Below are 15,077 nucleotides of genomic sequence, written 5' to 3'. Positions count from 1 at the left end.
GAGCCACATGCGGGTCTTTGGCCCCTTGAGTGTGGCTCTTCCTAAGCTTTAGGAGTACCCTAATTAAGTTAATAACAATGTACCTACCTATATAGTTTAAGTTTAAAAAATTTGGCTCTCAAAAGAAATTTCAATCGTTGTACTGTTGATATTTGGCTCTGTTGACTAATGAGTTTGCCGACCACTGGCCTATACCATTAGCCAAGTTGCCTGTCTATTGCTTTCACCACACTTTCATCTCTGTGCGTCATGCAGCTGGAAACAGACTTTTCAGGGTGCTCATTTCAAACAAGCTGACAACCCCCCATCCCAGGCTTTTCTTCTCTGCTCTCCGAATTATCCCATGGCCAAGAGCCTCGGGACAGGGCCCTGGGACCGGTCTTCCCCCAGAACCAAGGGAGGGTTTCTCTGGGGTGAGCCCTTGCTCCCTAAGGAGTGGGGAATGTGCTATTGATCTTATGGCAGGACTAGCATCGTGTTTGCTATCATAGTTTATTACTTTTTAAATGTCCTTTTAGTGATGCCCTGCTAACAGAATGCTCTGAGCCCTTTAGTCTATTTAGAGGACTCCTGGTGGCAGCATTTGCCCCCACCCCCATGTTCCTGGGTCTGTTGGAATGTGCCTGTGGGTTGGTGGCCCTCTTCAGGTAATCAGATGTAGGTTTAGAAGTGACAGGACAATGAAATGCAGATGCGGGCCTGGTGTGTGGACTGCTGTTTACCCTAGGTATTTACATTCTGGCTCCATCATCCTTGAATTGAGGGGCTTTGTACAAAGGGGATTGAGGCGGAAGAGGGCAGGGCCTAATTAGCTCTAATTAGTATTCCTCGTCTGCTTGTTCTCCATGCTTATTTAGCTGCTGAGGCAACGGGGAATTAAAATATCTAAGTAGTTGGCAAAAGGCCCTTGGTGCCTGCCTGGCAACTACCTTTTCTCCTTCAGCTGGTGCGCAGGCATATGCTGAGAAGTGCTAATGCTATCAGCAGTGTGGGGCAGTCACACAGCACTTAAACAACAGTGTCCTTTCTCGGGCTGGTGTGCGGCTGGGTCATGGGATCACAGCTCTTTTCACAGGTATCTTCATTGGACTGGGGCCCAGGGCTTTGGAAGCTAAAGCTACGGTTTGTGTTCTTTCTTTGCAGTTGGAATGGGATTAATGGCCTTTGTAGATGTAAAGGACACTTTATTTACAGGCGCCCATTTGTTTGTGAGGCCTCTTCTTGCTTCCGTTGAAAGCAGGGTTTGATTCCTGGGCCACACCATGAAAAGTTTGCTCCAGTACAGGCCTTGACACATCCCCTATGGCGGATGTTTGGTGGGGGCTGTACATAGCATGGCCTGCCTGCTCCTTACTGGATTCCCTCCCCTACTTCCACCCTCCCCTGCCCCCACCCCCACCAGAGCTTTGCAGAGATGGTTGCTTGTCTCTTGTAGGCCTGGGACCAGCTTCTGCACGTGCCCCTTGAGTTATTCTTCACTCTGACTCAGAGTGATCCTGCTAAAACTTAACTCAGATCATGCCACTCTGCTTTAAACCCTCCAAAAAGTCTGCCAGTGTCCTGCTGGGCTCTCCGTGAGCTCTCCCTTGCCCTACTCCCCTGACTTTATTTTTCTTACCACTTCCCCTGCACACTTCCCTCCAGCAGCACATGCCTCCTCCTGGCTGTTTCCAGCGAGATGCCCAGGCTCCCATTGCTCCCGCCGCAGGCTCTTCCTCGGCCTGGAACACTCTCCTCCCTGAGATGCGGGCGGGCGGCTTCCTCTACCTTTTCTAGGTAGTTTCCCGCTCAGCCACGCCCAACTAAAGCTGCAGCCTCCTGCCCCACCTTCTTCCTATATCCTTTCCTTCCTTGATTTTTCTCCTTAGCTCTCATCGCCAGCTCATGTACTTGCTTACCTTGTTCTTATCTATCTTCTCCAACAAGGGTATCCCCCATCCAGGACATAAGCTCCGTGAGGCAGGGAGTTTTATCAGTCTGATTCCTCTCTATCCTCTGTGCCTGGAACTGTGTCTGAATGATATTAGTTGAATGCATAGATGAACAGCAAGTCTTAGGAGTGTGTGTGTGTGTGTGTGTGTGTGTGTGTGTGTGTGTGTGGCTTGTTTCATCCTTACCTCCTCACTGCCTTCTCCAACTAGTTTTGAGGTCAGGACTCTTCATGTAGCTTATTAGGAAGAAACATTCTGGGGGAGAGAGAACCCATTTGATTGGTGGCGGGGGTGGGGGGTGATGGTGTAGCTGAATCTGTGATAGAGACCATTTAGTTGAACTGTTTGCATGAAGATGCTGAGGCCTGGGAAGGTAAAATGACTTGCTCAAGGTCACGTAGCCAGTAAGTGGCAGAACAAGTCCTTGGATCTTTCATGCCCATGATATCCTCTCCTCATCCCATAATTCCAGCCCAAATGCCCCCTCCCCTGTGGAGGCTTCTCTGCATCCCTCTGGTGGAGCAGAATTGGCCTCTCCTTCCTTCCCTTGGCTCATAGCACATACGGGGACTGGAGGGGAGGTCTGTCTCACCTGCTACCAGGTGAACTGCCCTGGTCCTACTTACCGTAGGTTCCTGATACAACCACTCCATGGTTTCAATGGCATTAAAAACCCCCAAAATGTTAACTTTTAAGGAATGTAAACCCCCCCTAGCTGGTTTGGCTCAGTGGATAGAGCGTCGGCCTATGGACTGAAGGGTCCCAGGTTCAATTACGGTCAAGGGCACATGCCTGGGTTGCGGGCTCAATCCCCAGTGGGGGGCATGCAGGACGCAGCAGACCAATGATTCTCTCATCATTGATGTTTCTATCTCTCTATCTTCCTGCCTCTCTGAAATCAATAAAAATATATTTAAAAAAAAGAAATGTAAAACAGTTTTAGGTTTACAGAAAAATTGAGAAGATAGTACAGACAGTTCCCATATACCCACTTCCAGTTTTGCCAGTTATTAACATCTTATGTTAGTATGGTTCGTTTGTTACAATTAAGGAGCCGCATTGACATATCATTATTAACTAAGGCCCATACGTATTCAGATTCCTTAGCTTTTAACTAATGTCCTTTTTCTGTTCTAGTTTCCCATCCAGGACCCCACCTATACTGAGCTGTCCAGATTGTCCCTGAAAGTACCCGGAGTACTTTCTGCACATATGTTACAAATAGGCCTCCCCCATTCTCATTGAAAGGCAGCACTAAACACAGGTCTGCATCTTGCCTTTTATTTATTTATATTTTTTAATCTCACCCGAGGTTATGTTTTTATTGATTTTAAACAGAGAGGAAGGGGGTGGGGAGTGTGTGTGTGTGAGAGAGAGAGAGAGAGAGAGAGAGAGAGGCAGATAGACAGACATTGGTCATTGCCTCCCACTCACGCCCCAACCAGGGATTGAACCTGCAACCTGGATATATGTCCTGACTGGGAATTGAACCCACGACCTTTTGGTGTACAGGATGATGCTCCGACTGACTGAGCCACCCAGCAGGCTCAGTCTTTTATTTTTAACATAGCAGTATATCAGAGTAAGCTTTATATTAGTATATAAAGAGCATGCACATTTTTTTAAAAATGTGGAAAGTTTTCCATTGTGACCTAGACACAATTCTTATATCTAAAGCTGACATTGTTGGGTGTTTTGCTGATGTCTGATGTTCAAAAAGGCAGTCTAAAATGTGAACTAAGATAGATCTTTCCTAGAGCATATTCTTTTTTTTTTTCCCTATATAATTTTATTTTTATTTTTTATTTTTTTTTTATTGCTTAAGCATTACAAAAGGGTATTACATATGTGTCCTTTTTTTCCCCGCCCTTGACATTTCCCCGGCTTCCCCTACCCCCCAGTGTCCCCTCCCTCCTGCCCCCCAACCCTCCCTGGCTTTCCCACTGCAGTTTGCCAATCAGTTTGAGGCAGCTCTGCCTCTGTATCTATTATTGTTCAAAAGTTTATAATGGTCTCTATTATCCATGAATGAGTGAGATCATGTGGTATTTTTCCTTCATTGACTGGCTTATTTCACTTAGCATAATGCTCTCCAGTTCCATCCATGCTGTTGCAAATGGTAAGAGTTCCTTCTTTTTTACAGCAGCATAGTATTCCATCGTGTAGATGTACCACAGTTTTCTAATCCATTCATCTACTGATGGGCACTTAGGCTGTTTCCAAATCTTAGCTATGGTGAATTGTGCTGCTATGAACATAGGGGTGCATATATCCTTTCTGATTGGTGTTTTTGGTTTCTTGGGATATATTCCTAGAAGTGGGATCACAGGGTCAAATGGGAGTTCCATTTCCAGTTTTTTGAGGAAACTCCATACTGTCTTCCATAGTGGCTGCACCAGTCTGCATTCCCACCAGCAGTGCACAAGTGTTCCTTTTTCTCCACATCCTCTCCAGCACTTGTCGTTTGTTGATTTGTTGATGATAGCCATTCTGACAGGTGTGAGATGGTACCTCATTGTTGTTTTGATTTGCATCTCTCGGATGATTAGCGACTTTGAGCATGTTTTCATATGTCTCTTGGCTTTCTGAATGTCCTCTTTTAAAAGGTGTCTATTTAGGTCCTTTGCCCATTTTTTGATTGGATTGTTTATCTTCCTTTTGTTAAGTTGTATGAGTTCCCTATAAATGTTGGAGATTAGGCCCTTATCAGATATAATGTTGGCAAATATGTTCTCCCATGTAGTGGGCTTTCTTGTTGTTTTGTTGATGGTTTCTTTTGCTGTGCAGAAACTTTTTATTTTGATGTAGTCCCATTTGTTTATTTTCTCTTTAGTTTCCAATGCCCTAGGATCTGTATCGGTGAAGAAATTGCTTCGGCATAGGTCTGAGATTTTGTTGCCTTTGGATTCTTCTAGTATTTTTATGGTTTCCGGTCGTATATTTAAGTCCTTTATCCATTTTGAGTTTATTTTTGTGTATGGTGTAAGTTGGTGGTCTAGTTTCATTTTCTTGCATGTATCTGTCCAATTTTCCCAGCACCATTTATTGAAGAGACTGTCTTGACTCCATTGTATGTTCTTGCCTCCTTTGTCAAATATTAATTGAGCGTATTGGTTGGGGCTGATTTCTGGGCTCTCTATTCTATTCCATTGATCTATATGTCTGTTCTTGTGCCAGTACCAGGCAGTTTTGAGAACAGTGGCTTTGTAATACAGCTTGATATCTGGTATTGAGATCCCACCTACTTTCTTCTTTCTCAGGATCGCTGCAGCTATTCGGGGTCGTTTTTTGTTCCAGATGAATTTTTGGAGAGTTCGTTCTAGGTCTGTGAAATATGCCGTTGGTATTTTAATGGGAAGTGCGTTGAATTTATAGATTGCTTTGGGTAGTATGGACATTTTAATGATGTTGATTCTACCAATCCAAGAACATGGTATGTTCTTCCATCTCTTTATGTCTTCCTCTATCTCTTTTTTCAACGTCCTGTAGTTTTCTGAGTAGAGGTCTTTTACCTCTTTAGTTAAGTTTATTCCTAGGTAGCTTAATTTTTTTGGTGAGATGGTAAATGGGATTGCTTTTTTAGTCTCTCTTTCTGCAAGTTCACTATTGGTGTATAGAAATGCCATAGATTTCTTGGCGTTAATTCTGTATCCTGCTACATTGCCGAATTCTTTTATTAAGTCTAATAGTTTTTTGATGGAGTCTTTAGGGTTTTTTAAGTATAATATCATGTCATCTGCAAATAAGGACAGTTTTACTTCCTCTTTTCCAATTTGGATGCCTTTTATTTCTTCTTCTTGCCTAATTGCAATGGCTAATACTTCCAGTACTATGTTGAACAGGAGTGGTGAGAGTGGGCATCCCTGTCTTGTTCCTGTTTTTAGGGGAAATGGTGTTAGTTTTTGTCCATTGAGTATGATGTTGGCTGTGGGTTTGTCATATATGGCTTTTATTATGTTGAGGTATGATCCTTCTATTCCCACCTTGCTGAGAGTTTTTATCAAAAATGGGTGTTGGATTTTGTCAAATGCTTTTTCTGCATCAATTGATATGACCATGTGGTTTTTTTCTTTCAATTTGTTTATGTGATGTATCACGTTTATTGATTTGCGGATATTGTACCATCCTTGCATCCCTGGGATAAATCCTACTTGGTCATGGTGTATGATCTTTCTGATGTACTGCTGGATCCGATTTGCTAAGATTTTGTTGAGGATTTTGGCATCTATGTTCATGAGGGATATTGGCCTGTAATTCTCTTTCATTGTGTTGTCTTTACCTGGTTTTGGTATTAGGGTGATGCTGGCTTCATAGAATGAGCTTGGAAGTGTTCCTTCCTCTTGAATTTTTTGTAGTAGTCTGAGGAGGGTAGGTTTTAGTTCTTCCTTGAATGTTTGGTAAAACTCCCCTGTGAAGCCGTCTGGTCCTGGGCTTTTGTTTGCTGGAAGCTTTTTGATGACTGCTTCAATTTCTTCCATAGTTATTGGCCTATTGAGATTTTTAGATTCTTCCTGATTGAGTTTTGGAATGTTGTATTTTTCTAGGAATTTGTCCATTTCCTCCAGGTTGTCTAGTTTGTTGGAGTAGAGCTGTCCATAGTATTTTTTAACAATCATTTGTATTTCTGTGGGGTCTGTTGTTATTTCGCCTCTATCGTTTCTGATTTTGTTTATTTGGGTCCTCTCTCTTTGCTTCTTGGTGAGCCTGGCTAGAGGTTTGTCGATCTTGTTTATCCTTTCAAAGAACCAGCTCTTGGTTTCATTGATTTTCTGTATTGTTTTTTTGGTCTCTATGTCATTTATTTCTGCTCTAATCTTTATTATCTCCTTCCTTCTGCTCACTCTGGGGTTTTCTTGTTGCTCTCTTTCTAATTCTTTGAGTTGTAAAGTTAGATGATTTACTACCATTTCTTGCTGCTTTTTGAGATAGGCCTGAAGAGCTATAAACTTCCCTCTCAGGACTGCTTTCATTGCGTCCCATAGGTTTTGGATTGTGTTATCATTGTTGGCATTAGTTTCCAGGATGCTTTTAATTTCTTCTTTGATCTCATTGGTAACCCAATCAATATTTAATAACATGCTATTCAGCTTCCAAGTGTTTGAGTATTTTGGGTTGTTTTTTTTGTAGTTCATTTCTAATATTATGCCATCGTGATCTGAGAAGATGCTTGGTATGATTTCAATCTTCTTGAATTTGGGGAGACTTTGTTTGTGACCCAATATGTGGTCTATTTTTGAATATGTCTTATGGGCCCTTGAGTAGAACGTATATTCCGTGGCTTTGGGGTGAAGTGTTCTGAAGATGTCAATTAAGTCCATCTGACCAAGTGAGTCATTTAGGGTTGCTGTTTCTTTGCTGGTTGTTTGTCTACCTAGAGCATATTCTATTTCACTAGAGGCCCGATGCGTGAAATTCGTGCAAGAGTAGGCCTTTCTTCCCCTGGCTGCAGGCACGGGCTTCCCTCTGGAACTCGGGACCCGGGCTTCCCTTGCAGCCCCGGCTTCGTCTGTAAGGACGTCTGGTCTAATTAGCATATTACTCTTTTATTGTTATAGATAGTAACATCTTCAAATCCCTCTTCCCCCCATGCCCATTTAGTTGCTGGATTCTGTACTGGGAATAATTGATCTATTGTGTGGACAAATGTGGCAGATGTAGTTCAGGTCATAGGGAGAAGCATGCCAGCACCTTACCAACTTTTTTTCTTTTTTAAACAAGAATAATGAAATGTGCCCTGGCTGGTTTGGCTCGGTGGATAGAGTGTCGACCTATGGACTAAAGGGTCCCAGGTTCAATTCTGGTCTAGGGCACACACTTGCCCAGGTTGTGGGCTCCATCTCCAGTAGGGGGTGTGTAGAAAGCAGCCAATCAATGATTCTCTCTCATCATTGATGTTCCTGTCTTTCTCTCCCTCTCGCTTCCTCTTTGAAATCAATTAAATTATATTTTTTTATAAAAAAAAAAGAAAAAAACGAATAATGAAATGTTGTTTTTTTTCTGTTGTCTTGAAAACAGTGACTACAATGTAATTCAGGACTGTATTTCTCTGACCTGGCTTCTCACTTGTATCTTGAAGGTGATGGCACAGACATTAACTGCTCCGAATGTCATGGTCTGCTACTGTTCATGTGCTTCCCAGGGAAGAGCGTACACCCCATGTGCTCATCATGCTTTTCCCACCTCCCACCTGAATAGCGTTGGTCTCCTCTCCCCCAGCCGGTAGGGCTGGTCCAGCCTGGTGCTCACTCCTGCTATCCCACTGAATGTTTTGGTCAGGAAACTTCAACTGCTGGATATGTGCTTCAGGAGGTGTTGACCTTGGACGTATGCTGGTGAGAGGCAGAAGGGAGGGAGGCCAGCCAGGAGGCTGCTGCAGGAATCCGCAGAGGGCCTGGCGTGGACTGTGTGGGGTGGAGGGGGTGGGCAGGAAGGGCTGGACTGGGCTGAAAGAAACATTTCATACATCTTGAAGGAATGATCAGCCGGACATGATGGCCGCCTGGATATGATTGATGAAAGAGAGGGGTGAGTCAATGAGTTTCGGAAGGAGAGCATATTTTTAGATTATGGTTTGCAGTAAACCCCAGGCTTCAGAGACATTAAGCGCTGCAGGCAGTTGAAGTTGAGCTGGGAGTAGTCACTACACGAACAGCAACTAAGAAAAGATGTGGCCTTCGTCTGTGCCGCTAGCGCCTTTCCGTGACCTAGACACAACACTCTGACATTTGTGAACTCGGGCTGTTTAGCTTTTTATTCATTGCTTCCTTCCTTTCGCAGTGCTATTGGTGCCGAGTGACTCATCCAGCCAAATCCAAACTGTCTGAAACATTAATAGGTGGAGAGGGGAGAGGTGCCAAAGGGAGTAACTCTGGCACCATGACACGTATCAGCACACAGCCTTTGCCGTCGGTGCCTAGAGTGCCTGTCTGCTGCCTGTACCTGGCAGGCTGTGAGCTCTTGGGGAGCAAGGCCTGGCTCACTCGTCTCTGTACCTCTAGCATCCCCTAGTCCCGTGCTTGGCATGCTGAGTGCGGGTTTTTTTAAACTTTGATTTTGTTCCAACAGCAACCTAATTCTAGGGGAATAATTTCGAGCACAATAAAACTACTTTACTATTGCGTGTGAATGTTAATAACAAACTATAAACAATTAGCAACGCAGTATGACAGATATTTTACAGTCTGTCACATTTGAGCCTCTTCAGTGTTATGTCTAAGGCTCATAACACTGACTGGCACTCGTTATGAGGTGGGCAACCCCTGGTATGCATGCCAAACATGGCACACCAGTAACTTTTGCTGGCACGCGAAACCCTCTCTTATAATCTTTCATTTACAATTTTTTTCTTAATATCGACTTTTTTTATTTTTCAGATAAATTCAGTGTAGGTGCATCTTAGATAAATAATTTTACATAACAAGTTATCTTAAAGACCATAGACGTGGATTGACGAGAGAGGGGAAGAGCAATTTCTATGTCTCTGCCTTAACTCTCTCTGCCTTCCTAGATCCGACCAGTGTTTTGGTTTCATCCACATACGTTTGTGAATCTTTGTTCTCAGTGATGAATTTTGTTAAGTCTCGTAATAGGAGTAGCCTGACGGATGAAAGTAGTAGCTCGTGCATATCTCTGAAGATCATGAAATATAAACCTGATGTAAAATCTCTGTCATCAGTGATGCAGCAGCAAAAGTCCCACTGATAATATCAAACAGAGTCATAAAGTTTTCTGTCGGACTATCAGTGTACATATATACATTAAAAAATAAATGTATTTTTCATCATCATATACTGTGTTTTTGTCGCTCGAATGAATTTTATTATTTCTTCAAGGTTCTTCACATACATACACCTTAAGAGAGATCAAGTAGGCGTAACATGTTCTCAAAAAATTAGGGTTGGCACGCAGAAGAATTGTGAGTCAGAGATTTTGCTGGTTTTGGCACGCACTCACAAAAAGGTTGCCCACCGCTGGTCTAAGGTCTTAGGCTGGCAACGCAGAGGGTTAGAGCCCAGTCTCATCTGGGTCAGAACCGAGGATCTCTGAGCCCAGATTCCCCCCACACTCCAAGTTCCCAGAGCTCAGTGATGAGGCCCTGGTAATTAGAAAGTGGTATTTGTGAGTTTATGTGGATTCAGAGACATAGATGAGATATTCGATCTCAAGTTTCTTTTTGACCAAAGGCCTGTTGGAGATCTCTTCCAGAGGACGCTGGGACTCCCTGTCACGTGGCGTTGAGTCTGGCAGGGTGCCGGACCATCAGGAGGTCCCCACATGGGCACTTGCTGGCCAGCATCCTCTCTGACCTCTCCTTGTAGACTGGGCTCCTGGTTCCAAATCACTCTTGTTTTTCATGTTTTCATCCATCAAATGAGGCAGCTTGACTCGCTCATCTTAAAACATTTTTAGCTCCAAGGTTCTGTAGTTCCATGATTGTATGGAAATAATTTTATACATCAAAGCACGAGGGCCTGAGTTTGTATTTGACGAGCTGAGGAGAGCAGGGGAAAGTCACTTTCATTCTAGATTTGATTGTTCCCCCCCTCAGGTGGTGGTTTCTGACAGGTAAGGGAATTGGACCGAAAAAATGCAACTGGCATTTGAAGTGTATCCCGCACACATTCTCTTTCCTAAAGGCGAAAGTGCCCGTTTGAAAGTCACTGTAAGCAGGCAGCAGGCAGGAGTCTAAGATTCTCTCGGTCAGTGTTTGGACCTGGGAGGGGACCCTGCTCAAGTGAGGTCATGCACCCTGGTTGGTCCGAGCTGTCTCTCTGGGCAAGTGTGCTCTTCGTCCAGGGCTGTACCCAGGAGGCCCTGCCGCAGGACTGGCAGTGAGGTGGTGTCTGAGCAATGCCAGCTCCGTGGCTGGGAGGCAGGGGTCCCTACAGAATGATGGCAGGGGGACAGGGACCCAGGGTTCAGGAGGTCTGTGGCTGGTAGAAACCATTGTTTTCACCTCAAGCCACCCTTTCGTTCTTCCCAGCAACTCAGGTCCTGCCCATTTCTCCTCCCGCCTATGCCAGCTACCATTCTGTCCCTCCAGTGTCCCTTGGGGAGACCCAGTGTAGCTTCCTGTGTCACCCAGTTCCTGTGTGATTTTATGTCTAGTGACAAAGGAGAAGCAGGGAGTTAAAATGAGCAAATTAGGGAAATACTCCAGTTTCGAGATGCCTTATAATAAAAGTTATTCTGGTGTTTAGGAGATAGGTAACGATCTCTATTTCCCTGTATTTTCTCTTCCATTCTCTCCCTTTCCTCTTTTTGACTATTTCCCCCTCGACTTTCTGAGCCCTTCTTCCCATGGCTGGGTTTTCCTTATTCCGCCCATCGTGCTCTGGGCAACTAGGTCTCTAGGAGAGACCAGTGGGTCTGTTAGGACCAAATAGAGTCATTTTCATTCCGAGAAAAACCATCAAGTTCTGCTTTTGGTCAAGAAAAAAATCTGTCCTGATGTTTCAGAGAGGAAGGAAAAGAAAGGGCTGAGCAGTTTCACCTGTGCTGCTGGGAGGTGGGGGCAGGGTCAGAGGGTGGGTTAGGAAGGTGGAGTGGAGGGAGGGGAGGGGACAATGGATTTCACCTCAACACCATTGCCGGAGGGGGATGGCCTGGGTTTTAAATAAGTAACTACAACAATAAAAAAATTTCCTTCTAATCTTAGTTTCTGATTTTTTTTTTTTTTTTTTTTTTGGTGGGATAGGTTTTGAATTTGATCAAATGCCTTTTCATTACCTGAGGTGATGATATGGCTTGTCTTATTTGACCCAGCAGTAGATATATTGAATTCATGGATTTTCTTTATCTTAATCCCGCATTGTGTTCCTGGGCTACATTCTTCTTTAAGGGCTGTGCTGGCTTCTTTTGGTGCACTGTGGATTTGGTGTGGTACCACCCGATTTAGGATTTTCATTTCTTATGCCTGAAGGAGACTGATCTGTTCTTTCATTTCCTCTTTTGTAATTTTTTTTTTGTAATTTTGGCTGAAAGTATAATGAGGCCTGATATGTTATGTTATGTTATGTTATGTTATATTATGTTATGTTGTTATGTATAACCTGCTATGGTATGAGGAGGGGGTGGAAATCCAAGTGTGTCCAGCAGAAGAAAGGGGAGGTGCTAACACAGGTGTGCATGCTTTTGGTGGGTGCTTCAAAATCCCAGTGTTTGGCTTCAGCCCATGAGCCTTAACCTGCAATTAGCACCGGGGGCCTGCTCCCTGCAGCCTTACCCAGGCTCCCCATTCATAAAGGAAGGGACTCCTCCTCCCGGCCCATTCAAAGGCCTCATCCATAGGGATTATGGCCAGGAACTGATTGGTGCACCTTTATCTTGCTTTGAAGGTCTCAATGAATGCACTCGCGGAAGTGCCACCTCTTGTGAAGAATGCCTGCTAATCCACCCCAAATGTGCCTGGTGCTCCAAAGAGGTATGTGGGCCAGGGAAGGGGAGGAAGAAGGGAGGGAATGCTCTGGGGGTAGGGAGGGGGTCACAGCACAGAAGTTGATTGGACAGAAAAAGTGTGTGCAGATTCTTTCTGCAAGCTGTCTTTTCCTCTTTTTTCCAGGGCAGTGACCAGAGAAAAGTGGCATTTTTATAACATTGGGTCTCTAGATAGAGTGTTGAACGTTTTAATTCTGTTTTAGGGAAGCAAGGCCTTTCTCTCCTTTTGTGGGGGGAACCCCTTATGACCGACTCTTGTGTACTGTAGTTTTCTCTTTAGTCGGAGACCTGAGCTTGTGAAGTGAGTGTATTTCAGAACATGCCTGGGTGGGTGACAGGTGGGTGGGTGCTGCTCATCGTAATGTGGCTTATTTGAGGATGAACTGAATGTCGTGAACTGGCCTTCATGGAATGATTTTATTGAGAAATAATGGCTGCTGTTTCTTCAAACCCTATAGGAAAGAGTGTCAGTTTGAGCAGATGGCTATCCTAAAGCAATGCACATATCAAGGTTGATGGGCTAATTGGGAAGTGATCTGTTTCTAAAGGAAAATGCTGGGTCAGTTTTCTAGACTGTCGTGAGAACCATGGGCATAAGCCCTGAGTGCACTAGTGTACCGTTAAGGTTCTTTTTGAAAGAACTGAAAACTTTTCGTTTGGACCGGCTCAGCCTCTGCAGTTCAGTTTGTGGTGCCCGTCAGGGAGGCCAGGCTCTTTGCCCTGACGCAGCCTAAGTGGTCCAGGGATCACCTGGGGACCCCTGCTAGATGCCACACACTTTGTACACAGTATCTCTAATCACCACAACAGCTCTGTCGGGTGGGCGGTAATACACCCATTTTATTGATGAAAAGTTGAGGCTCAAGAGGTAAAGTATCTCTTTCAAGGCCACATGATGGTCCAAAGCTGGGGTTTGAGTATGGCTTCTTGGATTTCTGAACCCAGCTCTTTCCTGTAGGCTACACTGCCTCTTTTTAAAAAATATATATTTTTATTGATTTCAGAGAAGAAGGGAGAGGGAGAGAGAGATAGAAACATCAGTGATGAGAGCAAATCATTGATCAGCTGCCACCTGCATGCCCCACACTGGGGATCGAGTCCGCAACCCGGGCTAGTGCCCTTGACTGGAATTGAACCCAGCATCCTTCAGTCTGCAGGCTGACGCTCTACCCACTGAGCAAAACCAGCTTGGTCTACACTGCCTCCATCGTGTGACTGCCCTAGAATTTTTCCTAGTATCGTGTCTTTGTTATAAATGTTCTTTAAAACCTTTCACTGGTTCCCTATGACCGGCAGGACAAATCCAAGTTCCTGCCTCCCCACCATTGTCCCGTGCCCACCCCAGCCCTCGAGCCAGAGGGAGCCACCTGAAGATCCCCAGAGGGCCCTGACTGATGAGCACCCTCGTGGTTCTCCCTGTGCTGCTCCTCCTCAGGGCCTTCTGCGGCCCACACCTTCCCCTGGCCAACATCTTGTCTCCAGGTTTCCAAGACTCAGGTCAAGTCTCATTTACTCTATGAAGACTTCCATGGTTTTCCCTTGACACATCTGTCTGTCTGTCTGTCCATCCATTCATCCATCTGTCTGTCCATATTTGATATGAGAATGCAAGCTTTTTCCACCAGAATGTTAGGGAAGGTGTTTTATCTGTATTCTTCATTGCTATATCTCCAGCACCCAGAGTGGTACCTGACGCACAGTAGTTGCTCAATAAATATTGATTAAAGGAGTTCATTAAATGGCTATTTATTGTGTGTGCATGTGCAGGCCATGATCACTTCTTTGTCTGCCATACTCTACTCCTTCAATAGCACTTATAGACTATTCTTATTCTGTTCATTTGTTCTCATGCCTGTCATCAACTAAGTCATCATCTCCTTGAGAACCTAAACCATGTCTTATTCATCTTAATATTCCCAGATTCAGCCAAGAGTCTGGCAGGAATTCATCGTTGACAAAAGAGGCCTGCTAAAAAGACATGGAGTTAGAAAATCAAAGTTTAAGTACAGTTTTGCCATGATTTATTGTCAGTTTCTTATGTGTAAAACTAGAGGCCCAGTGCACGAAATTCATGCATGGGGGGGGGTCCCCTCAGTCCAGCCTGCACCCTCTCCAATCCAGGACCCCTCAGGGGATGTCCAACTGCCAGTTTAGGCCCGATCCTGGGGATTGGGCCTAAACTGGCAGTCAGACATCCCTCTCACAATCCGGGACCACTGGCTCCTAACTTCTCACCTGCCTGCCTGCCTGATCGCCCCTAACTGTCCCCCCTGCCAGCCTGATCCCCCCTACCCACCTCCCCCTGCCAGCATGATCACCCCCAACTGCCCCCCCCGACAGCCTGGTTGCCCCCAACTGCCCCCCTCTGCCGGCCTGGTTGCCCCTTACTGCCCCCCATGCCAGCCTGGTCACCCCCAACTGCCCCCTCCGGCCGGCCTGGTTGCCCCATGCCTCCTGCTATTCAGTCGTTTGGTCGTCCTTCACTAACCCTCCTGCCGGCCTGGTCGCCCCACGCAGCCTGCTGTTTGGTTGTTACTGTTACTGTGATGTTTTCCCCTGGTTACTCCGATGCATCCTGGACAATTTGCTATTTCTCTATTATTAGTATAGACTAGAGGCCCGGTGCACAAAAATTTGTGCACTCGGGGGGCAGGGGGAGGGGGGTCCCCCAGCCCGGCCTGTGCCCTCTCGCAGTCTGGGACCCCTCGG

At 45.2% G+C, this 15,077-nt stretch overlaps 1 protein-coding gene across 1 annotated transcript in view; it reads left to right on the top strand.

Annotated features, from left to right (window-relative positions):
- Positions 1-1,662: 1,662 nt before the first annotated feature.
- The window catches only part of ITGB5 (integrin, beta 5), a 122,308-nt gene continuing 108,893 nt past the window's right edge, over positions 1,663-15,077 (top strand). The window contains exons 1-2 of the mRNA XM_005873124.2: positions 1,663-1,693; positions 12,268-12,354. Of these exons, the coding sequence (XP_005873186.2) occupies positions 1,679-1,693; positions 12,268-12,354 (102 nt within the window). The 5' untranslated portion in view covers positions 1,663-1,678. The remainder of the gene's footprint in view (positions 1,694-12,267; positions 12,355-15,077) is intronic.

The sequence above is a fragment of the Myotis brandtii genome, unplaced genomic scaffold (genome assembly GCF_000412655.1).
Source record: "Myotis brandtii unplaced genomic scaffold, ASM41265v1 scaffold4, whole genome shotgun sequence".
NCBI classification, from domain to species: Eukaryota; Metazoa; Chordata; class Mammalia; order Chiroptera; family Vespertilionidae; genus Myotis; species Myotis brandtii.
This window is presented reverse-complemented; position numbering and strand designations above follow the sequence as displayed.